We start from the raw sequence: 26,199 nt of genomic DNA, 5'->3' as shown, positions 1-26,199 counted from the left end.
GCAGGGCAGAGGTATGGGGATAATAAAAATCTTCCATATTTCATAACTTAACTAAGCTCGTGTTATATGTGCAAGACTTTCTATTCCTTATGGTTGCCTTTTCTTTTACTCGTTTATTTTCTCTTCAGCTGTTTGTTTTTAATTCAACTTGCCTATTTCTTTGTTCAGCCCAGTCTAGTTTCTCCATTCATGTTTATATTCTCTTATTCCCGACTTTTACTGAGCGTGAGACCAAGAGTCTCACATATTTATAAATTCAATCGAGCAAGGGAAGAGATGAGGAAGCTAAGGAACTGGAATCTCATACGCAACATATTTTCTATTATCTTTTGCATCATATTTTCGATTCCAAAGCTCAAAATACAAAATTCCTGGAAAAAGGAGAGAATTGTAGCTTACTCTTATTGAAATATGTATGTTTGTGCTGATAAGGCCATTTTAACGCTGGGGCCATTATTTTTTTTCCCTTGCTTGTTGACTTGCTGTGTCGTTGTTATGTGCCTTGGGACATTTTACTGCATTAAAGACATTTTATAAATGTAAGGAAATACTAATTTTGTGGGTTTCTTTTCCTGAAACTGCCTCTTTGCTTGTTTCCTTTGCTCTTTCTGCACCTGTCCACGGCCTCTTGTTTCTTTCTTTCTTTGAATGACGTGCCGTTTATCATTATTTTATTTCTGTACTTATAATTTCCCTCTACCTGGTGTCTCTCTTTTCTGTATCTCACAGAATGTATTGTCTCTATCAAAAAGTTTCAGATTTTGTACATCTTGAGATTCAGACCTAATAAAATCAAATTATCCTTTCTATCCGTAGATAATGAATTATAGCTATCCAGATGGATAACACCATAACTATGTAACTATCTTTACAATAAGTTCAGTATCATCTAATACATCAGTTTAGATCTATACTTCACTGAAAACATGAATGGTTGGAGATAAAATATGCCCCATAATCTGATGAATCGTAAGTACTACTTGTGTGATTTTATTTTTTAAAAGTCATTTATTTTCTTTATTGATTCAAGGAGTTACGGAAATGGACAGTCTCCTTATGGTCTTTTACAAATAATGACATGGACAAGTACATCAATCCCTTCTATACAAAAGACCAGCGTGTGCTGTACCCAGTGGCCAGCATGCGACACCTGGATCTCTGGGTCAACTACTATATTCGTTGGAATCCTTGGTTCAGACAGCAGGTATGACGATGATCATCAAGGTATAATTCGGTCTTTCGTAAATACTGTATTTCTGTAAGAAAAAGTAAAGTTTTAAAGGTAAGAGCCAACAGAAACTTATTCTTTTTTCTGGGAAAGGACTTTGATTTGTCAGACAGACACCAAACTAAATTAATACAATGAATTCCTTCCATGAGATTTTGCGGCTTTCTTCATGATAAAGAATGTTGTTAGCGAATACTGGGCGCCATGGTGGCGTAGCTGGTGGAGCTGCTGCCTCACGCACCAAAGGCCTGAGTTTGAACCTGACCTCGGGTGCTGTCTATGTGGAGTTTACATGTTCTTCCTGTGACTGCACGGGATTTCTCCAGGTGCTCCAGTTTCCTCCAACATCCCAAAAGCACGCGGGTTTGTAAGTTAATTGGCCTTTAAATTGTCCTGAATTCATTAAGGAGGTTGTGAAAGTGGGATGACATAGTGCGAATGGATGATCGATGGTTGACAAGAACTCGGTGGGCTGAAGGGTCTGTTTCCATGCTGCATCTTTCAATGAATCTATCAATATGGCTTCCTTTATATTATAGGAATATTACATCTTCTGTTCGGCTTCTCTGTGTTATTCATATGTTTTGCTTTAGATCTCAACTTAATCTAAAATACATTCTTGACTCTAGCTGATCTTGACATCTCTTCTAAGAGAAATAATTAATTTGCAGTGTGCGATTTTACTAGAAGTTGATCGTTATCTATCAGGTTTCCTGTCGCATTTCCATCAGTTTGAAATGTGTTTTCTTGTCGTAATCACATTTTCTGTCACTGATCTTTCAAAGTCCTTTAATGTTCTGGCTTTGAAAAAAAAATTGCTTGCTCTTCGAAAGGCCCATCCAATTAATCCCTTCTCCAGGTCTGCCCTCTACACCTGTCTGTTGAATGAGGTTCACCTCTTTTAAAAATGTTTGCCCCTCTGAGCAGACCTACTTGTGTACATAGGCGCATGAATGGTAGTACTTAAATCAAATGTTATGTTTTTTCTCCTCGCCCGTCCTGGATTGCAATTTAACACAAAGATAGCATAACCTCATGATTGTCACATTGGATTCAAGTACACCCACTGCAAACGGTGGAACTAAATTTCCATGTGTAGCATTCAAGAAACTTGCCGGGGCAAGTTGTGCTCTACATTCTACACCATAAACCAACTAAAGGAATAGAAAATCTCAAGACATCTCCAAAGAGACTGTTTTATTTTTAATGGAATCTGGGAGTTGTTAGAAAGACCAGATTTTACTGCCTATCCCAAACTGATTTTGAGAAAGTTGTCACTGTTGAACTGCTTTAAGATCATATTGCTCATCATGCCTTTGCAAAGCAATCCATTCAGTCCCCTTCCCCTGCTCTTTCCCTGTTGCTTTGCATGTTATTTCCCTTTATGTATTATCCAAAGCTTTTCGGGCACTGATCCTGCAGGCTGAGAACTCCAGATTGTAACCGTTCTGCATGATAAATTCTCCTCACATCTTCCATGATTTTTTTCCACATCAAATCTAATCACATATAAATCACATCAAATATAAATCCGCTGCTCCTTGATTCAACAGCTTCTCTCTATTAGTTTTTCTAAACTGGACATAAATTTGTATGTCTCCACCGAACCACGTAAGGATCTTTGCTGCAATGAGCTTTTCTGGCCAAGCTATGTAAATGATTTTTTTAAAAAGGACACAAAGTGTGAGAGTAAATCAGTGGGTCAGGATCTGGTGAAAATGATATTCCACATACCTGTAATCATTCTAGAAAATACTTCTGCTTCTTTACTCAGGCCTTTAACTCTTTTCCTGTATTTACATTCATTGTCTATCCGTTTCTATGAAATGTGCATTCCAAACATTTTGCCAACTAAATATACAATGTACTTTGCCAATTTTAAAGAATTGGAGGCATCCAAATCCCTGTGATCCAGTACACCCTTTCAAACGGTGTCGTTATGTAGCATTGCCCTCGTTCTCTTTACTAAAGCGAATCACACTTCTCTGCATTAAATGTCAACTTCCGCAGGCCTGCCTGTCCTGCCATCCTGGACTCTATTTTAATTCAGACAACTTTGTGTCCATCCTGCAACTGCCTCTTTTAATTGTGCTGACCATCCTTTTAATTGTGCTGACCTGACCATTATTTTGAACCTTATCAAAAGACATTTGAATATCAGTATAGATAACATCCAGTCTATTCCCATTATGCAGTATTCAGTCTGGTTAGCCAAGCCATTACCGGCTTTCTTTTATTAACTCAATGTTTGCCTAGCACCTGACTATTGTTTTAAAGGCTTCCATGCACCAAGATCAAACTGATGGCCAGCATTTGAAGATATCATTATGGTTATTTTTGTACAAAGGTGTTGCCTTTCTCATTTTCCAGCCTGCTGTTGCTTACCCAGTATTAAGGGATGTTTGGAAGATTATGCTACAACTTCCTGCAGTATCCCCTCCCATTTCCTGCGGCAAACTAAGATGCTACTGACCTCCACAGAAAGGTCCTGACCCAAAACGTTGCCTGTTCATTCCCTCCATAGATGCTGCCTGACCTGCTGAGTTCCTTCAGCACCTTTTGTGATGCTACTGTTTAAACTGGGTGATGCTTGCCTTGCATTGCCAGCCTTTTAATACCTCCTTTTACATTTCATCTATTATTTTTACTGCCTTCCTTTTCACTGGATTTTATTATAATTCTTTACCATGAGAAGCATAAACTACTTTATGTATTCCAGCCACGCCCACTGCTTCAGTGTGGAGACCACTTTCTTTAGTATCTAACTAACCCAATTCCTTTTGTTACTGCCTGCTATTTATATGTCTTGCCAGTCAGTTTGGGTTCATTTGTAAGTTAACTTCCGGCCACACGCTGCCATCTTGTTTTCCTTTTCACCTGCTATTAATTTGCTATTTTCAGTCAGATTCTCACTTGAGGCCATTTGATGAATGTAGCCCATACAGTTGATCAGCATAATTAAGGACCAGTCTCACCATGGACAATCCCTCTTCTCTCTCCCATCAGGCAAGAGGTATAGAAGTTTAAAAACACACACCTCCAGATTCAGGGACAGTCTCTTCCCAGCTGTTAATCAGACAACGGAACCACCCTCTCACCAACCAAAGAGCAGTCATCGCCTCCCTCTACCTCATTGAAGACCTTCAAACAATCTTTAATCGGACTTTAGTGGACTTTATCTTGCACTAAACGTTATACCCTGTATCTGCACACTGTGGACAGTTTGATTATAATCATGTATAGTATTTTTGCTGAAATATAGCATGCAACAAAAAAACTTTTCACTGTACATGTGACAATAATAAATTAAACTGAAAATAAGGACATCAGGATTTTGGCGTGATGACAATGAAGACATGGGGATGCATTTCTCATTTGTGATTTAAGAGGAGCTTTTGGATGCGATCTGTGTACTTCTACCCTATCCCTGCCAGAAAGCAAAGTCACAGATTTCGCAGCTGATGTCACTGAGGTCTTAAGGGCCTGTCCCACAAGCATGCGACACCATGCGGCAAGTGCGACCTAACGTGGTCGCTTGAGCCGTACGGCCTCGCGGGGCCAGTCCCACTTCGATCGCTGGAGCCGTATGGAGTAGTGCGGAGCTGGTCCCAACATCGCGCGGGGATACGAAAAACTGACACTGTCCACAGCCGCATTGAGGCCATACGCACCACCTCGATGGGCGTGCGCAGCGTCTTGACGACGTACGCAGCGTCTTGACGGCATACGCCTTCGCTCAAACTTCATGTCAACTCGTACGGGATCACTCGACCTCCGCGCGGCCCCCGCTTCCAGTTTGGTTGCTCGCTGCATGCAGTCGCATGCTCGTGGAACAGGCCCTTTACAAAGTTAACTATCTACCAGTGGCACTAACGTCTGTGGTGATGAAGTGCTTTGAGAGGCCACAACAGATCAACGGTGGATGCAATCTCACTGGCTCTCCACTCCGCTCTGGACCACAGACAACAAAAACTCGTATGTCAGGCTGTTATTCATTGACTACAGCTCAACATTTAATACCATCATCCTGTCCAAGCTGGTTACCAAGCTCTCAGATCTGGGTCTCTGCGCATCCCTCTGCAATTGGATCCTCATTCACAGACCAGTCTGTCCGTATTGGTGGAAATGTGTCATCCTCGATAACAATCAGCAAGGGAGTACCTCAAGGCTGCATACTCAGCACCCTGCTGTACTCTATACTCATGACTGCGTAGCCGGGCATAGTGCGAACTCCATCATCAAGTTCGCCGACGACACCACTGTTGTGGGACGTATCACTTATGGGGACGAGTCAGAGTATAGAAGTGAGATCGACCGATTGACCAAATGGTGCCAGCACAATAACCTGGCTCTCAACACCAGCAAAACCAAGGATCTGATTGTGGACTTTGGAAGGGGTAAGATGGGGACCCACAGTCCTGTTTATATCAACGGGTTGATGGTGGAAATGGTCAAGAGCTTCAAATTCCTGGGCGTGCACATCTCTGAAGATTTCTCCTGGTCCCAGTACACTGATGGAATTATAAAAAAAACTAATCAGTGCCTCTACTTCCTAAGAAGATTACGGAGAGTCGGTATGTCAAGGAGGACTCTCGAACATCTACAGGTGCACAGTAGAGAGCATGTTGACTGGTTGCATCGTGGCTTGGTTCGGCAACTTGAGCGCCCAGGAGTGGAAAATGCTGCAAAAAGTTGTAAACACTGCCCAGTCCATCATCGGCTCTGACCTCCCTACCATCGAGGGGATCTATCGCAGTCGCTGCCTCAAAGAGGCTGCCAACATCATCAAGGACCCACACCACCCTGGCCACACACTCATCTCTCCGCTGCCTTTAAGTAGAAGGTACAGGAGCCTGAAATCTGCAACATCCTGGTTCAGGAACAGCTTCTTCCCCACAGCCATCAGACTATTAAACACAACTTCAAACAACCTCTGAACTATAATAGCCTATTGCACTTTATCTGTTTATTTATGTGTGTGTGTATATATATATTCTATGGTATATTCTATGGTATATGGACACACTGATCTGTTCTGTATTTATGCCTACAATATTCTGTTGTGCTGAAGCAAAGCAAGAATTTCATTGTCCTATCTGGAACACATGACAATAAAGTCTCTCTTGGTCTTGCTCCAATCCATCTTGTCGTTGGTATATTTTGACAGCAATAACACTTAGGTGACACAGGGAATAAATGCTGAAGAAATAGATGGGATGTCTTTCAAGTCGGCTGCTTTGTTCTGAAAGGTATTCTGCTAATTGGAACTTCGCTGAACTGGCAGGTGGAGAGTAATCCATCACACTTATGCCTTACAGGTAGTGGAAATACATGGTAAATCTCTTGCCTGTTCTTGTACTAATACGTATGGAACTGGTCCAGTTTAGTTTTTGTTAGTTTAGTTATTGAAATTGGCTGTGCAAGAATTGATCTGATCCATCAATTGCCATAGAATGTGACTGGGTCTGAGTTGATTGGAAGAGTTTGTAACATTGAATCCCAAAGAGATAAATCTGTTTTAATGTTCACCAGAGATATCACTGAACTGCTGATTTGCTCCATCACTTGGTGTCCTTTTGAGCTGCCAGAGGTAGTCAAGGTAGGTACTATAACAACATGAAAAAATCACAAGTGGAATACATAGGATGAATGTGCATTGTTGGGGGATCTTGAACCATTGGACATAGGTTTAAGGTGAGGGGGTGAAGATTTAGTAGGAACCTGAGGGGTAACTTTTTTACACAAAAGGTGGTAGGTGTATGGAACGAGCTGCCGGAGGAGGTAATTGAGGCAGGTACTATTTCAACGTATAAGAGACATTTGGACAGGTACATGGATAGGATAGGTTTGAGGGGATATGGGCCAAACAGGCAGGTGGGACAAGTGTAGATGGAGCGTGTTGGGCATAATGGCCTGTTTCCGTGCTGTATGACCCCATAACTCTCTATTAATTGTTTGCAAATACACAGGACTAGATGTTAAACGTCCAAAGTGCCAAATATCAATTTACTCCCAATGTTGATGGGAGCGTTCTGCACTCACGTATGCTCCTCCGATGTTGAGAAAGGCTAGGCAGACATGTCATTGGGGTTATCAAGTGGGCACCTACTTTCATCGACATTTCGCTGATTGAACCCACAACATCTCCAGTAGGCTCAGCGGTGCATTCTGGCGTCCCAGAACCACCCCCCCTTTGCATCTGTCTAGTCGGTTATTTGGGAGACCAAATGGGGTCTTTCCTCTTCAGCCGGAGCCACTGGGAATAACTCCCTCTTTATGTTTATTACATAGTATTCTGAATTAATGGGAAGGAAATTAATTGATTTAATAGGATTTAATTAATTAATCCCAAATTAATGGGAAGGAAAGTTCGAGAAGGGATAAGAGAGTAAGGTCAGGGCCAATTGCGAGAGGGGACATGAAGGTTCATGGCTTCAGAATGTCTGGGTCCTGGGAGGAAGCTAAGTACAGGGTGATGTCCAGATATCCCCTCAAGATCATCCTGAAGCACTTCACACTGAGCAGAAGAAGCCGGAGCAAATAGAACAGAGGTGAAGCCAGCTACAAGTGATGCTGTCACCTCACCTCAGATAACTGCCCATATTGGGGCCAGGATAGAAACCTGTATCTTCTCTGTCTTACCTGTACAGGTAATAGCAAGACGAATACAGCGTTGCAGACATATGTATTGTTGGATCATGGAAGATCGGCTACCTTTTGTACCGAAAGCTTGATGAGAAGGCTGGACATTACAGGAGAAAAGGTTAAGATTCTATTGTGTACCATGAATGAAGAGAAAGAGTACGTTAGTCATTATATTACGTATGGAAATATCTAGTCTGGATGAAGACAATTTTATACCAATATCTGAGGTGTTTACACATGAGACCATGCCTGTTTGTCATCAAAATATACCCTAGGACTTGAAATAATGGCCTTGCTTGAAGGATGTCAAGATACCTAAAATAAATTCTGGTATCAACCTACTTATCGGAACGAATGCTTTGAAGGCATTGGAACCTATACAGACTGTGAGGAGCCATGGGGATGGACAGTTTGCTGTGAAAACCCTACTCTGATGGGTTATCTATGGCTCATTGAGAAGGAACATCAGAAGCAGGAACCAGAATAACTACCTTGCTGCTGCTGTCAATCAAATATCTACTGTTAAATTAGAGGAGCTATTGATCAAGCAATACAATCATGACTTCAATGAAAGCACTGGTAAGGAATCAGAAGAAATGTTCAGAGAAGAATCCAAGTTTTTGACTATTATGAACCACTCAATAAAGATGATAGAGGGACACTATTGTCTAGATGTACCTTTCAAACAAGAAAGTGTTAGTCTGCCGAATAATCATTGCATTGCAGAGCAACACACCCAGAATCTGAAACGCATGTTTGGCAAGAATATGAAATTTCATGAGGAATATATGTCTTTCCTAAAAGACATGATTGACAATGATTATGCCGAAGTTGTACCAACAAACCAACTAAATTGAAGTGATGTAGAGCTTTTGTATATTCCGCACCATGGGGTGTATCACTCGAAGAAAGAGACCCTGAGGGTGGTCTTTGACTGTCCTGCAGTCTTCAAAGGGTCATCATTCAACTGCCAACTACTGCAGGGTCCAGACTTTACCAACTGACTCATTGGAGTTCTTATTAAATTCAGACAAGAACCAATTGCTTTGATGCCTGATATTAAAGCGATGTTTCATCAAGTCAGAAAGAATCAGAAAAACACATTGACTACTTGCGATTCCTATGGTGGCCTGATGGGGATGCACAACAAGATCTTGTTGAATACCGGATGAAGGTACATTTCTTTGAAGCAGTGTCATCACCTAGCTGTGTGAACTTTGCATTAAGGAGGACCGCAGAGGACAATAAAGCTCACTTTCCAGAAGAAGTGACAAACACTGTGAAGAATAATTTCTATGTGGATGATTGCTTAAAATCCATGTCTAAGGAGCAGGAAGCAATTCAAATGGTAAAACATCTGACCTCCTAAGGGAGGATTCATGCCTTCCAAGTGGATCAGCAACAGCCGTGTTGTATTGGAAAGCATTCCACTAGATGACAGAGCCAAGGAGAGCAGGGAGTTGGATTTGGACAAAGACAATCTGCCAATTGAAAGAGCACTCGTGTTCAGATGTGTTCAAGTTCAGAATCTCGATTCAAGAGCGATCATGTACAAGAAGGGGTATCCTGTCTGTGACTGGTTCTGTTTATGACCCTTTGGGATTTCTTGCACCATTTACACTTCCAGCCAGGTTAATTTTGCAGGATCTCTGTAAGAAAAAGCTTGGATGGGATGAGCGTATAATGCAAACCTCTTCTCAGCAATGGACAGAATGGTTAATGGATCTTGACAAGATCTCGGAGTTTAAAGTGGACTGGTGTATAAAACCTACAAACTTTGGTAAGATCAGATGTGCACAGTTGCAACATTTTTCTGATGTCAGTGAAAGTGGCTATGGTACTGTTTCATATCTGAAACTGGAAAATGATGACGATAAAGTACATGTTGCATTCTTAATGGGAAAGGCCAGAGTGGCACCATTGAAGCAAATTACAATTCCCAGAATGAAACTTACTGCCACAGTCTTAGCTGTTAAAGTTGACATCATGCTAAGGAAAGAACTACAGCTTCAACTGGAACAATCTACCTTCTGGGCTGATAGTATTACAGTGCTTAAGTACTTCAACAATGAGAATTTTCTAACATTTGTAGCAAACAGAACCTCTTATATAAGGGGTGCTACTAATGTTTCACAGTGGAAATATATTAACATAAAGGAAAATCCTTCGGATGAAGCTTTTAGAGAACCAACAGCAGACCGCTTCTTAAGCAATAATAGATGGATCAATGGACCAGAGTTTCTCTGTAGGCCAGAGAGAGAATGGCCAAAGCTTGAGCTGGGATTTCAAATCTCTGCTAATGATCCGGAAATTAAACAAAACATCACAGTGAACATTATTGCTAAAGATTCAATAAACACAACTAATTATTTAATTACCCACTTTCCATCATAGAAGAAGCTGGTGAATGTGGTGGCTTGGTTTCTAAAAGCAAAAACAAGGTTATTGCTGTTTGCTCAAAAAAGGAAAGAGATTGCTAAAAGCATTCTGAAGAAGATTCTGAAAAACTAAAGGAAAAGGTTGAAAGGAAAATGCACGTTTTTAAGGCATCATTTGACATACAAGGATTACATCTTGATGATCTCAAAGCGGTAAACGCGATTATTTCTTTCTGTCAAAGACAGAAATACAAAGAGGAAATATCGACGTTAGAAGGTGGAGTACATGGTGTCAAAAGAAACAGTCAATTGTATAAGCTGGATCCGGTATTGGAAGAAGGACTTCTGAGAGTGGGTGGTCGTCTGAATAGACTAGCAATGCCTGAAGAGGCCAAGCATCCTATTAGTCTCTCAAAGGACTTTCATATGTCAACATTATTGTTAAGACATATCCATGAACTGATCGGACATGGAGGAAGAAGTTTCATGCTGTCAAAACTTTGGACTTTTGAGTTTTGGACTATTTACTGGGTACCATGCCTGACGTTAAGGGTTTGGTACGTACAGTATGACTTCAGACTAAAAACATTTTTTTTAATAAGACCCATAACCAAGTTATGCTTGCTTCTAGAAGGCGAAGGTGAAGATGGAAGAATCGCTAAAGAAGTCTGAATGCTGATAAATAATGCATGTTATTTTTTGTTTTTTGATATATTAAGTTAAGCTTTTATAGCTTCTTTTTTAATGTCTATTAGTAATTGCCTCGTTATATACTCAGAACAATTAGTAGCCATTTAGCTTAACTCAGTATGTTATAACTATAACCAGTTACCTTTAAATTTTATCTGCCTGTAATTATGTGGGTGGGATTTATATGTAGTCTCAGGCGTCTAAGCGGTGGGGATTCTCGCTTGGACTCCCTAGTAGTTAGTTTAGTTTGAGGAAGAGACAGTTTTTGATCATGCACGAGCAGGACCACGAGATTATGATCGAAATGTACTTATACAAGAAGAAGCCTTTGTGATTATCTTACTGTTTGTACTACTACAATAAAGAAACTATTAATCAAAAGAAGATTTATCTTTCGATGGCATTGAATGTCTCGTGGAGAGCTCGTGAGTGCGTATAGATTACCTTCTGATCCTCTGTCATCAATCAGGACTGTGACTATCAGGACTAAATCCTTGAGAATATAAAATCTGTCACTACACTGGTGGTGTCCGCTTTTAAGCTTTTGTACCTTCTGCTGGACTGGAGTAGGAAGAAGAAAAAGGAATGACCAGGTTGGGACGAGTCTTTCAATATGTTTGCTGCTGACTGCTTTTCCAAAGCAACTTATCCATGTTCTCTTGAGAAGCTTCCTGTCCTGCTGGCTTTCTCCAGCACTGTGTTTTTTAAATGGTTGAAGTATTTGGTTAATGCTCTTTCTTGTTCTATCTCTCAACAGCAAGACCCAGTTCAACAGCGATACAAAGAATTGTTGGTTGTGAGGGAGCAGCTATTGAAGAAACTTGAGGAACTACAGATTATGGATTCCTCAACAGGAATGCTTCCGCATGTTTCTAATTCATCCACTCCATCCTCGCCTGTGCCAGTGTCTCCACGATCACAGACAACTCTCTGAGCTGTGCACATCTGAATTCTTGTAGCTCTGATTACTTTAGAAACTGTAAAGAATTTATATATGTTATACTGCAGCATGTTAAAAGGTTGCTGGATAGGGGTGTTGATTTATTTGCATGTTAATACTATAATGCCTCTTTATACAAAAAGTGAATTAAAACTATTTTGATAAATATATTCTAAAATTACGCTTGTGCCTTAGTTTAAATGGTAGCAGGCTGCCATTTATGTAGGGTTAATGTCCTGCTCTTTCTGTTTGCATCAGGTGCTATGCTGACTTTCTTTATCACTGAATAAAGGAAACTGTGGAATTACTCATCTCAAATCCATATGTCGCAGGGGGTCTGGTAGACCTCTATCAAACTTCTATGGGTTAAACAAATTCAATACCTTTTATAGGATTTCACAGCAAATTACTTATCACACACTGCTTCTGACCACAATGTTGTTATCTAGTTAATCAAAGGCCAATACTAAGCATAACAAGCACAAGGTTAGGAAAGCTTTTGAAACAGTGGGGATGAGATTGATCTTAGAGTGTAGCACAAAATGGGCAAAAGCAAGGTGTCAACCTGTTTTGTGATCTGCTTGATTCATGGGCAGTAGACTTGGCACAGCTTGCTCGCACAATCTTCCACGCTTAGTTTCATCCACAGTGTATTTTTCTGTGACCTGCAGTGGTCATATTCTCCTGGTTTCACTGTTACTTTATTTCAATATCAAACAGGAATTTGAATAAAAGATGACAAGTTCATTTCATTGTTTTTTACAGTCTGAATTTTCCAACATTTTTGTAAGTATGAACTCCCACTGAACAAAACTATCTCTCTGTATTTAAAAAAAAAATCAGTAATTCTGCAGGAGAACCCATATTGCCAATGGAGCTATTCAGCTTCACAAATATCCAATGTATTTGTTAATTGGGGTTGTTTGTTGTTAGCTGCGAATGTTCCACACAATTTAAATAAAATTTGAGATAAGTTTATGAAAATATAATTTGCTCTTGAGAATGTTGACATACCTTGCCCCTTAAAAGTTGTATTCAGGTTTAGAAATTACATTTTATTATGATGGGTCAGCAAAAGGAGTGACTAATTTTGTAAACTGCTGTATTTTAATAACTGATTAACCTTGGCTTTCATTGTTTGTCGCCCTGGCACCAATGGATCTAAAAATATCACGTTTAAGCCTGAAAATTTGACATTAAAATCGTGGACCAGAAATTGGCCAATGAGAAGGTATTAATGATGCCTACACTGATTCGAAGCTTTAATCCTCAATGCTGTGGTGCTGCAGATGTAATGGGTAGTAAAGCATCGTGCGACATCGCACTCTGCGATATTTTTCAAATCATTTTTATGTCCGCCAGATTTAATATAAATATTAGTTTAGGATTCCATGCTTGTTGTGCAAGGCCAATTTTCTAAAATGATTTTTCTTTGCATCTTTAGTTTAATTTTTTTTAATATATAGACTGCAAAAGAGATATATGAATTTAGTTAAGTTGGCAGCACTCAACCAAGTTATTAGTGTGGATCTAAGTTCCATTGCAGACCTCTCAACATCCTTTAAGCAGACAGTTAATGTTGCTGTTGAGAGAGCTGTATTGGTCAGAGTAGCAGGCTTCACCCATATGTAAAATATTTCATGGACCTAAAGTGCTGGAGTAACTCGGCAGGTCATGCAGCATCTCTGGAGAAACAGGATGGGTGACGTTATGGGTTGGGACCATTCTTCAGGCACTTCGGTCTGAAGAAGGGTTCCGACACAAAAGGTCACCCATCCTTTTTCTCCAGAGATGCTGCCAAACTTGCTGTGTTACTCTAGCACTTGTGTCTATTTTCAGTATAAACCAGCATCTGCAGCTCTTTGTTTCTTTAAAATATCTTATGGTTTTATCTCAAGGATAGTAACCTTATACTCGATTAATATTTATTATTAATTATCACTAAGACACCACATTATTTAATCTTCGATCTTGTGCATTTGGTTTCACCTTGTTAAATCCAAGACATTACCTGTGCACCAACAATAATTGTATTCCAAAGAGTAATTAATTGATTGTATGATGCCCTGGAACATTCTGACCATGCAAAATTCAATATTTTTTTAAATTGAGCCCAACTTTCAACATTTGGTGCAACACCCAATTCATATTCATGATGCGTTGGCTTCAAACTACAGAGGCCTACATTGAATTTAGTTGTTCCCTAATCTTTGCCATTTACACGTTATTCCACTGCCATCAGGAAAAACAATTTAGATAAATCGTGTTTGACCTCAAAGCTTGGATGTCCTAGAAGGCTCTACTTTTACTTTGTTTAAACTCCATTATTTCATGGACAGCTTTGTTGCCATTGAACTACAATTGGATATGGCCGCTTGTGGGCCACAATAGTTCATCATACATTGTACATCCAGTGTGTTAACACTGAACTGTGCAACAATCTTACATCAAATCATGACTGTCCCATCAGATTTAACTCTTAGACCAAAGGTCTGTGGTAGTTAAAACAGCAACGCTTAGAATCCAGTGTGGATACTGAGAATGCAAGATGATCTAGGTCACTGTTGTCTTCTGCCCTGTTGCAATGTGCAGCTACTTCCTGAATTTTCTGTTGCACATTTCTTTCTAGGGATGGCATACTTTTGGATTATTTGGGCATATTACTAACAATGGCTCAGTTAAAATAAGTTGAATTCAAGACATAAAAGCTTTAGGTAATTAGTAATAAATATAACCGTGTTGTCGCTTCAAATCTTAAATTGTACACTGTCAATTATTCAATTTTTTCTCGATATTCACAAGAAAATTATTAAATAACAAATCCAGGCTGCTTGAATCATTTCACTATTGGCTAATCTGTATGAGCAACTTAAATGTCAAGACAAATTGTTTCAGCAGTAGCCCAAGGCTTTTATTTTGTGGGCTATCAAGTCTTTGTTATTCATTTATGTTGGCAGATTAAACTGTTATGTTAAGTCTGATACTCTCAGAATTTACTGAAAATCATAGATAATCTTTTGTGGCCAAATACCTTTGCTGTCAAATTCTTACCAATCTGATATACAAATGGTTCTCTGTGCTATGGATGGTCTGAATTCAAGCTCGTGCAAGATCCCAAGAAGGGGTGAATTTGGACTGAGTTTCAGGAATGCACATTTCGCATTGTGACTACTGACTATTAATTTTGTTCAATGTTGCCTTCAACTACAGCTTGCTTTGTAGCATGTCTGATGTGAAATGAGCTCGTGTGACTGCAGCACAAGTAAATAGATGCAAAAATACTTCTAAAGTATTGATGAGATGGGATTGATGAGATGCAGTATCTTACGTAAGGGTGGAAAATGCAACACTTGAATTAAGAGGTCCTTGTGTATATGATATAACCCAATGCTAATCATCTTTTGAGTGTTCTTTTACGCCATGGATAACAATTTCCAAATCTTTCAACCAACATTCATTTTTAATGTTCATTAAAATAATTTTATGACTGTTAATGAATGTAACTGACAGCACTTGCATATATTTATTATTATGCAGTTTAAAAAAATGGAGACTATATCTTTGTGGGTTAAATGTAGCTTTCATTTTATCTCAATTCATTTAATGCCCTGTTTAGATTTACTTGACAATAATGCTTTGCCACTACAGCATGGGCGGAAATGACCCCCAAGATGTTTAAATTCCAGTATTCATGAACATGAGTGAAAAGGGTGATTTTTTTTTTTTTAAAAAGCTTGAAAATGTAACATAATATTAACATTTCATTGACATTTCCTAAAAATGTGTGGACACATTTCATCTTTATTGATTTGTAGCATTTTCTTTATTTTTTTTTCCAGTATATTTATTTTTTCTCAGGATATTTGCCTTGGCTCTCATTTTGCTTTTTGTTTCTACATACGCAGTTTCTGAAAACTGCACATATACTGAGAGGCGGCAAGATTGATGGTTATAAAAGTATAAATATGAATACATTAAAGATAATGCTATACAAATAACATTTTTGCAACAATAGAAATAGGGGACTAATCTTTTAATGTGCATTGTATGCATTGCATTACAAATTGATGTTTATAATGAAACAGTATACAGAATTGATCTATGTTATGTTTGCCTTGTACAGTCAAATATGCTACTGTTTAGCTGATGAGAAATAAAAATAAGAGATGGTATCTAAGATGTTCTGGTATTTCTCCAATGTGTTTAATGCTAATTTCTCTATTAAACAAAGATGCTTAATTACTCCCACACGTGGTGGTGTACTTTTTCCATATCATTTTAAGGCCAAAGTAGATATTTGCAATGCTCTGGGAATATTCTGTTAGTGTATATCAGAGGTTACAATGCCCATAACTTTTAAAATACACATAAATTAAGGCATGATTGCAAGCTTTGACCTTTTGTATAAACTTTTTGTATTGCATAAAAAGTTGTAGCCTTGGAATCAGAGATTCAGAGTTTATTATCCCGAAACATACTATTTTGCCATGGTATAATTTACGTGGCTTAACTTCCTGTAAGAAATGTTTGGATCTGCAGAGTGTAAACATGAAGAATTGATTGGACTTTAGAGATACAGTGTGGAAACAGGCCACTGCATCTATGCTGACCAGCGATCACCTGTACACGAGCACTCTCCTACACAATGGGGACAATTAACAGAAGCCATTTAACCTACAAACCTGTACATTTTGGAGTGTGGGGTTAACTGGAGCATCCAGAGAAAACCAACAGGGTCACAGGGAGAAGGTACAAACTCCACACAGACAACATATCTATTGCATGACAAACTTTACCTGTGTAAAACACAGCTGAAGTAAATCAGCAGGTCAGCTGATCTGTGGAGGGAAGAGACTGATTGATGATGTTTCAGGTTGGGACCCATCTTCAGACCTGCCTGATGTCTGATCAGCTGAGTTGCTTGAGCACATTGCTCTTTTGCTTAAGATTCCAGCATCTGTAGTTCCTTGTGTCTCTAAACATTACCCTTTTAAACGGCAAAACCTTTCTTTAAAATAAATGTAGTAATTGAAAGATGGGCTTTGCAGATTGTAAATTGTATATTACAAGTGATTGATTAATTTGCTCAAATTAAGACATAGACTTGCGCATCTCAGAAACTGGACCATCTAAGGTGCAGGCAGAGGTGGATGAGACATCACCAGGAAAGGTAACAATGATAGCACCATCGCGACTAACCCTGACTTTCCCATTCATGCTGACTTGAACAATCTGCCTGAAGTCCTGCAAACTCTTCTGGTCTTCCGTTAAATCACTGGAAGAATTTGACTCCAAGACTTGAGTGGCGTAGAGTTTGGAAAGATGCCAACACCAACAACGGAGAGGTCATCACAGACCCCATAGTGAAATCACCGGGTTTTGACCTCCATCGCAAGCAATGACTAAAACCCCCTTTTCACGGGGCGACTTGACGCAAGAGGTAACCAGAGTTTAACATCGTGGGAACCTCGTGCGGTAACAGTACGGCATTCGTGGACCACCGTGGCGCTAACGGCAGGTAATCGTGTAACTTGGGTACTCGGGAGAAAATTCAAACATGTTTGAATTTGTCCAAGAGTGACTTGTACACTTGTGGTTGAGCATTGCAACATTTTATGAACGTAGTGGCCAGTGCGATATCCGTAGTAACTCTTGCGGTCACCGTGGGAACTCCTGCGAACGGTGAACCCGGAAGTTGGATAGAGTGAATCCAGCCAATTTGCTATTTACATACAAATCTAATAAAACTAGCTAACAAGCATTTCATTAATGTCAGTGTGTCTCTTTTTGTCTGAAAGCAGTTTCTAACTGGAGGAACTCCGCGGGCCAGGCAGCATCTACGGAGGGAAATTGACAGGCGAGCCTTTCCTCAGGCTGCCTTATCTCTCTACCCTCCCACCCACACACACAAATGCTGGAGAAACTCAGCGGGTGCAGCAGCATCTATGGAATGAAGGAAATAGGCAACGTTTCGGCCCGAAAAGTTGCTTATTTCTTGTGTATGTGGCGGAAGGAACAGCAGATGTCGGTTTAAAGAGAATGAGTTTGACGGCAGGCAGCATCTTTTGGGAGAAGGAATGGGTAACATTTCGGGTCGAGACCCTTCTGATATGCTGCTTGTCCCGCTGAGCTACATGTTGTGTCTATCTTCGTTTTAATCCAGCATCTGCAGTTCCTTCCTGGCCGAACCCGATTGAAAGATGAGAGGCTGGGCGATAGAAATCATTAATTGAATTAAATAACTAGATACCTGTCTAATCGTATCTACGGGATTGGACAAGCTAGATGGAGGAAGAATGTTCCCGATGTTGGGGGAGTCCAGGATCAGAGTCCCAGTTTTACAGTCTACCATGGGAACTCTTTAATTACAGCGGGAAACCTTCAGTTTCCCAGGGGGTCGGGACGGGACTGGAGTTGGGAGGGAAAGGTGGGGGAGTCGAGGGAGAGGAGGGGGAGACAGATGGGGGTGTCTTCATTTACTGGCGGTGGGTGTCTGTCACTGAAACAGGCAGGTGAGATTTCGCATTCACCTTGTGTGTGCCTCTCTCTCTCTCTCCCTCCCTCCCTCTCACACAGGCATGAATGGAGGAACTCCGCGGGCCAGGCAGCTTCTACGGAGGGAAATGGACAGGCGATTCTTCAGGCTGCCTTATGTCTCTCTCTCCCCCCCCCCCAACTCCCACCCACACACGCGAATGCTGGAGAAACTCCGCGGGTGCAGCAGCATCTATGGAACGAAGGAAATAGACAACGTTTCGGCCCCGCTGCACCCGCTGAGTTTCTCCAGCATTCGTGTGTGTGGGTGGGAGTTGGGGGGAGGGGGGGGGGGGGGAGAGAGACATAAGGCAGCCTGAAGAATGGGTCGCCTGTCCATTTCCCTCCGTAAATGCTGCCTGGCCCGCGGAGTTCCTCCAGTCATGCCTGTGTGAGAGGGAGAGAGAGAGAGGCAGTCCTGGTCAGTCCTTTGAAGATAGACACCAGTTGCTTGGAGCAACTCAGCGGGACAGGCAGCATCTCTGGAGAGAAGGAACGGGTGGCGTTTCGGGTCGAGAGCCTTCTTCAGACTGAAAGTTTCACCTGTCAGTAGATCATAAAATAACACAATCATCACGGTCAATGTGAGACTGTCTTTATTCATATTTGACAAAATAAAAAGACGACTTATTGCACATATTGAGAGAAGGTGCATCACACCAAACAACATTTGTCTAAAAAAACACAGATTATTCTTCAGCTCATTAAAGAGCTCGGGTGAAAAAAACCAATATAGTGTGTGACAACAAAGGAACATCATTTGTGCCACGTGATTAACTACACTACAGTCCACGATGTTCATTCACGATTAACGGGAAAGATCGGGAGACGGACAAGTCACTCGCAAAAATGACAGAATTGCCGAGTACTGTGGGAACTCTTTGTCTACCCCCCCCGTTATATCGTGTGATATCGTGCTAGACCACGACCACTCCACTCTGGCTACATCTTGCGTCAAGTCGCCCCGTGAAAACTAGCCATTTTACCCCGAACAGAATCCGCTCCCTCCATGCAAGAACAGCCCGTCACCTGCATAAGTGTGGGATAACAGACAGCCCTGCTTACTACTGCGGACATCCAGACCAGACCATCCTACACATCGTGAATGACTGCCCACTGAGGCTTTTCCCTGGTGGCTTCAAAGCCATCCACCCAGTAACTGATGCTGTCCTGGCCTAGATGTCTACCCTTGGTCTACAACTTTAGGCTGTGCACGCCCTACCCAAGAAGAAGACCAGGAATGGGATTAGGTAGTGTGTTCAAGAATCTCCCGTGGCAATTACCCTTGAACAAATATACCCTTTTGGATACTATTGGGGGGAGTGGGTAATGACCGTTCAGAGAAGAGCAGCAGCTGGGTCTATGGTCTAAGCCTGGTAAATTTACACCATGATGCCTCAGTAAGGCCACCAGCATTATCAAGGATGAGTCTCACCCTGGTCACTCTCTCTACTTCCCTCTCCCATCAGGTAAGATGTACAGAAGTGTGAAAATACACACCTCCAGATTCAGGGACTGTTTCTTCCCGGCTGTTATCGGGCAAATCTGAACCATTCTATCATCAACTGGAGAGGGGCCCTGAGCTACATCTGTCTCTGATACAGCCTCTTTATTTAGTAATTGTATATATTTGCCAAACGTTGATCGCCAGATTCAATCTGAGTCTTGTGTGTGGAGGGAAATCAAAAATGGCATGCATTTTGGGGGCAGAAATGTAAAAATCGCGAATTTTTTAAAGGCAGAAATATTAATGCAACAATCTTCATTTAATTATTTTCTTTGTACCACCAGAAAAAGCCAACGTGTCTGCTTTTTTTTTTGTTGGAAATCACTTTTATTGCCTTTATGAGTTGATTCAAACTAAATTGTTAGTTGTGACATTTGTCTCCCCGGGTGTCAGGAAATGACAGGGGAAGGAAAGCAGATGACGTTGAATTGTGAGTTTAGAGCAAAGATTTGGAGGTGTAGGGAGGCGGCGGCAGGAAGGGGAAGCGGCCGCTGCAAGCGCTGGGCAGCAGCCGGGCTGTGCAGAGGAAACCCGGGCCAGAGAGCCACACTAGACCCGGCGCCCATGGACAGACTGGTCAGTTCCGACAGCTTGGCCGCCAAGAAGCCGCCGCGCTTGTCGCCTGGCTCCGGGCAGGCGAGCGTGGAGTCGCAGGACGGGTAAGAGCCTCCGCTGGGACGGTGGAGCAGCCCGGGCCGGGCCGGGCCGTAGGGTGCATGCATGACCCGGCTCCGGGCTGCTCTGCTGCGGCTGCAGGGTGGCCAAAAACCCGGCGGTCTGCAATCGTTCCAGGTGCAGAGACACCCACCCCCTGGTGCCATCGGCTCCGGGTACAGAGTGCACAGACCCCGGGTTCCACTTGCAATAGAACCGGGTGTAGGATGCATGACCCGGCTCCGGGCTACTGGGCTTCTGTGCTCCGGCTGCAGAGTGCTCAGAGCCCGGCTTCTCTGCAAACGGTTCTGGTGCAGAGACGCCCAGCATCGGGCCCGGGCAAAGAGAGTACAAACCCCGGGCTCCAGTTGCAATAGAACCGTGCAATAGTAGGGTGCATGATCCAGCTCCACCTGCAGAGTGCTCAGAAACTTGGCCAGCTGCAAATGTTTCGGATGCTGCGAAACCCAGGCCTTGGAGCTGTTGTTGCACAGAGCCCGGGCTCAGTTGCAGTCGTATCGAGAGCTGGGTGCACAGAGCAAGGCTAGTTGCAGAACGATACGTGCGGGGTTGTGGGAGACCTACATTGTCCTCCATAATGTTTGGGACAAAGACCCATCATTTATTTATTTGCCTCTCTACTCCACAATTTTAGATCTGTAATAGAAAAAAAAATCACATGCGGTTAAAGTGCACATTGTCAGATTTTAATAAAGGCCAATTTTATACATTTTGGTTTCACCGTGTAGAAATTACAGCTGTGTTTGTACATAGTCCCCCCTATTTCAGGGCACCATGATGTTTGGGGCACAGCAATGTCATGTAAATGGAAGTAGTCATGTTTAGTATTTTGTTGCATATTCTTTGCATGCAATGACTGCTTGAAGTCTGCACTTCATGGACATCACCAGTTGCTGGGTGTCTTCTCTGGTGATGCTCTGCCAGGCCTGTATTGCAGCCATCTTTAGCTTATGCTTGTTTTGGGGTCTGGTCCCCTTCAGTTTTCTCTTCAGCACATAAAAGGCATGCTCAATAGGGGGGTTGCACGTAAGGTCATCGGGTCAAAGGGCGTGACGCACGGAGCAGCTCAATCCATGTGGAGGATATGGCAGCCTCCGGCATACACTGTTAACAGAAGAAATACGTAATTTCTACTGTTAAAAAGCACCGAAATTGTCAATTTTTGCGCTGTAAATAATTGTGGAAATTGGGGTAACCGTGAGAGACATTTATCCTACTTCAGAATTCAGAAAGTGAAGAGAAATTATGGTAGAGAGGGGCGCCAGCTGCAGGGACAACAACAGCTAAAGTGGTTGGCGAACATTGGCCGTGCAGATATCAAGATTGAAAATATTGTGAATTATTGTGTTTGCTCACTGCATGTCATCAACAGTAAGGCATTATGTGTTTTTTCTTGATTCCTTTAATATCTAAAAAGTTTCAGAAGTGATAAATCTGGCTGTAAAATTTTTCAAATCGCCCATGGTTCTTAAGGGGGTTTTTACATGCAAAAAGAAAATGTTTCCTAAGCTAAATATATCATTAAAAACATCTCCAGACTTACGAGTGGTGTGTGGAAAAGTAAATTTTCTGGCATTATTATATATATTATAATGATATTTATATGAGGTATATTTTGGCAAATAATAAAATGTCCTGACAACTTAAACACCCACTCCCTTTCAAAGATATTGTCAATTTGCTGAGGTTGATTATGTCCAATTAACAGCTAACAATTATGCCATTCCTTGGCTTGCATCTGAGTAAAATGTAATTCAAAATCCACGTATCGTTTGCGATTTTTAAAAATGATAAGTTTAACTTCAGAAGTGTTTTCTTTTTGTATGTAAAAACCCACGAGAACCATGGGCGATTTAACCATTTTACAGCCAGATTTATTACTTCTGAAACATTTTAGATACCAAAGGAATCAAGAAAAAACACAAATAATGCCTTACTGTTGATGAAATGCAGTGAGCAAACGTGATAATTCCCAATATTTTCAATCTTGATATCTGCACGGCCAATGTTCGCCAACCGCTTTAGCTGTTGTTGTCCCATCAGCTGTTGCTTCTCTCTACCATAATTTCTCCTCACTTTTTGAATTCTTGAAGTAGGATAAATGTCTCTCACGGTTACCCCGATTTCCACAATTATTTACAGCGCTCCATAATTATTGACCATTTTGGCAGTGTTTAACAGGTTCGCTACGCTGGAAACCACGGTAAGTCCTTACCTGCACTTCACCGCATGTACTCCAGTTGCCGTTGCGTGGCAACAGTATGGGTCAGGGGTTGTGACCTCGACTGCTGTGCAACCTCCCTATTGGGTTGAGATCGGGTGATTGATTTGGCCACTCAAGAATTGACAATTTTTTAGCTTTGAAAAACTCCTTTATTGCTTTAGCAGTATGTTTGGGATCATTGTCTTGCTGTAGAATGAACCACCGGCCAATGAGTTTTGAGGCATTTGTTTGAACTTGAGCAGATATGTCTTGAGAGATATAGTAGGATGTGTCTATACACTTCAGAATTCATTGTGCTACTACCATCAGCAGTTGTATCACCAATGAAGATAAGTGAGCCAGTACCTTCAGCAGCCATACTTGCCCAGGCCATAACACCCCCACCACTGTGTTTCACAGATGAGGCGGTATGCTTTGGATCTTGGGCAGTTCCTTCTCACCTCCATACTTTGCTCTTGCCATCACTGATATAAGTTAATCTTCGTCTCATCTGTCCAAAGACCTTTTTCTAGAACTGTGGTTGCTCTTTTAAGTGCTTCTTGGCAAACTGTAACCTGGCCATTCTATTTTTGCGGCTAACCAGTGGTTTGCATCTTGCGGTGTAGCCTCTGTATTTCTGTTCATGAAGTCTTCTGCGGACAGTGGTCATTGACAAATCCACTCCTGACTCCTGAAGAGTGTTTCTGATCTGTCGGACAGGTGTTTGGGGATGTTTCTTTATTAAAGAGAGAATTCTTCTGTCATCGGCAGTGGAGGTCTTCCTTGGCCTGCCAGTCCCTTTGTTATTAATATTTTTATTAATATTTTTATTATTTTATACCATTTTTTATAACAAAACAGAACAAAACAAACAACAACAAAAAAAAATTAAATAAATAAAAACTGAAAAAGACAACAGGAAAAAAAAGGAAGGAAAAACAAATAATTATAATTTAAAAAAATAAATAAATAAAAAAAACAAAGCCGCCAGACATAACAGTATTGGTACAATCCACATGATGCTACACAGTCATGCATTGCAAAAGCAGAAGTAAAGGTCACAGGACTACATCACTGCAGATAATATGAAATTATGAAGTTATTGGACTTTGAGATGGTTGATAAATGGTCCCCAAACACTTAAAAAGTTGTTTGGTACCTTGGAGTTGTAGAAGCGTATCCTTTCCATTTGTATGATTATTATCATTTCATTGAGCCATTTTTCGAAGCAGGGGGGTGTAGATGATTTCCAGTCTGTTAGGATAATTTTCATGGCTGCCACCATACCAAGCATCAGTGCTTGTTGTTCTTCAGACGTGAAGTACAAAGCAGTCTCGTCCCTTTGTGATTAGTTAGCTCATCAGTGCTCTCTTTCTTCTTCATGATGTTCCAAACAGTTGATGTTGGTAAGCCTAAGGTTTGGCTGATGTCCTTAACAGTTTTATTCTTGTTTCTCAGTCTCATAATGGCTTCTTTGACTTTCATTGGCACAACTTTGGTCCTCATGTTGATAAACAGCAATAAAAGTTTCCAAAGGTGATGGAAAGACTGGAGGAAAGACTAGTTGCTGAGAGCTCTCTTATACCTGCATTAAGGAGGCAATTAAACACACCTGTGAAGCCATGTGTCCCAAACATTATGGTGCCCTGAAATGGGGGGGGACTATGTATAAACACAGCTGCAATTTAACAGTGAAACCAAAATGTATAAAAATGGCCTTTAATAAAAATCTGACAATGTGCACTTTAACCACATGTGATTTTTTCTATTTTACATATCTCACATTGTGGATTACAGAGGCAAATAAATAAATGATGGGTCTTTGTCCCAAACATTATTGAGGGCACTGTAGGTCTGGCTGCCTTGGTCTCTGTTGCACACCAGGCTGCGATTACTACAGTACTTGGTGCCTCACAGATCTCACCAGACATCTGGAGATCAATCAGGAAGATTGTGGAATGTGTGCGTTTCTATGTGAGAGCTTTCAAAACATTGTTTTTGCATTTGACTAGAATCCCGAACTTGTCTGAGTATTGAAACACTCGGTGACAGAAGGGGAAATCCAGATTGTTTTATTTTACAGATGCTTTACTTTTTCGATTAGTTTATTATCTAAATAGTATGAAAGGGCGCACATTTAGAAAGGAGATGAGGTGGAATTTCTTTAGGCAGAGGGTGGTGAATATGTGGAATTCATTCCCACAGACGGCTGTGGAGGCTGTAATTGGGTATTTTTAAGGCGGAGATTGCCGGATATTGATTAAACGGGTGTCAAGGGTTGTGGAGTAGGCAGGAGAATGGGGTTGAGAGGGAAAGATTGATCAGCCATGATCGATTGGCAGTGTAGACCATTCATGGACTGAATAGCCAGCCTACATCTGCTCCCATGATCTGAAGTTATGATAAATTAGTGACAATCTGGCATCATTCATTTTCTGATTGTTGTGGGTAAGACTACTTGGTACAATGTGAAAGCAGCTGTTCTGTGACCAAGGAAGGATTGTTGTGAGCTGGTTGGGGAGAGTGGACAGGCAGGTTTTTCTGGAGCAGAGGAGACAGGTCGAGCTGTGTAAAATATACGAGGCACATAGATAGGGTAGATAGTAGGAACGCTCTCCAATGCAGAGGTGTCTAAACTGAGAAGCCAGAGGAAGTTAAGTACTTTAGACTCTAGAGATTCAGCACTGAACCAGGCCCTTTGGCCCACGGAGTCTGCGTGGACCAGCGATCACCCTGTTCACTGACACTATCCTGTACACTAGGGACAATTTACAGAAGCCAATTAACCTGCAAACCTGCACATCTTTGGACTGTGGGAGGAAACTGGATCAGCTGGAGAAACGCAGTCACAGGGAGAACATACAAACTCCGTACTGACAGCATCCCTAGTCAGGATCGAACCTGGGTCTCTGGTGCTGTGAGGCTGTGACACAGTGCCGCCGGTCGGGGATTTAGAGAGGATCTGAGGAAGAACTTTTCCACGTAGCGGATTCTCGGAACCAGGATGGCATTACCCTCGTGACTGGTGAATACTGAGATCTCACAATATTTTAGTATCTGGACAAAAACATGATTTGCCAAAGCATGGAAATCTGTGCACTCAGACCTGGTAATGAATCAAGAGTTAAGAGTGTTTTATTGTCATATGTCCCAGATACAACAATGACATTCTTACTTGCTGCAGCACAACACAATATGTAAACATAATACACTAAACAATATGATAAACGAGAGAAATAGAAAATAAAAGTTCAATGTGTGTATATATAATACACACGCGCGCACACACGCACACACACAAACTCACACACTCACAAGTACACACACACACACACACACACTCACAAGTACACACACACACACACACTTACAAGTACACACACACACTCACAAGTACAC

At 41.3% G+C, this 26,199-nt stretch overlaps 2 protein-coding genes across 5 annotated transcripts in view; both read left to right on the top strand.

The window, feature by feature from the left end:
* The window catches only part of mtm1 (myotubularin 1), a 112,285-nt gene extending 96,156 nt beyond the window's left edge, over positions 1–16,129 (top strand). Inside the window, exons 14-15 of the mRNA XM_055644036.1 lie at positions 1,031–1,204; positions 11,699–16,129. Of these exons, the coding sequence (XP_055500011.1) occupies positions 1,031–1,204; positions 11,699–11,875 (351 nt within the window). The 3' untranslated portion in view covers positions 11,876–16,129. The remainder of the gene's footprint in view (positions 1–1,030; positions 1,205–11,698) is intronic.
* Positions 16,130–20,355: 4,226 nt separating this feature from the next.
* Positions 20,356–26,199, top strand: part of mtmr1b (myotubularin related protein 1b) — a 54,879-nt gene continuing 49,035 nt past the window's right edge. For 3 of the 4 annotated variants that reach the window (XM_055644034.1, XM_055644032.1, XM_055644033.1), the window contains exon 1: positions 20,356–20,581. In XM_055644034.1, coding sequence (XP_055500009.1) covers positions 20,487–20,581 — 95 coding nt within the window. In that variant the 5' untranslated portion in view covers positions 20,356–20,486. The remainder of the gene's footprint in view (positions 20,582–26,199) is intronic. The other variant, XM_055644035.1, reaches the window with a different exon arrangement.

This window comes from Leucoraja erinacea, chromosome 12 (genome assembly GCF_028641065.1).
Source record: "Leucoraja erinacea ecotype New England chromosome 12, Leri_hhj_1, whole genome shotgun sequence".
Lineage (NCBI taxonomy): Eukaryota > Metazoa > Chordata > Chondrichthyes > Rajiformes > Rajidae > Leucoraja > Leucoraja erinaceus.
The sequence above is the reverse complement of the archived record's forward strand: the minus strand, read 5'-3'. Positions and strand labels throughout refer to the sequence as shown.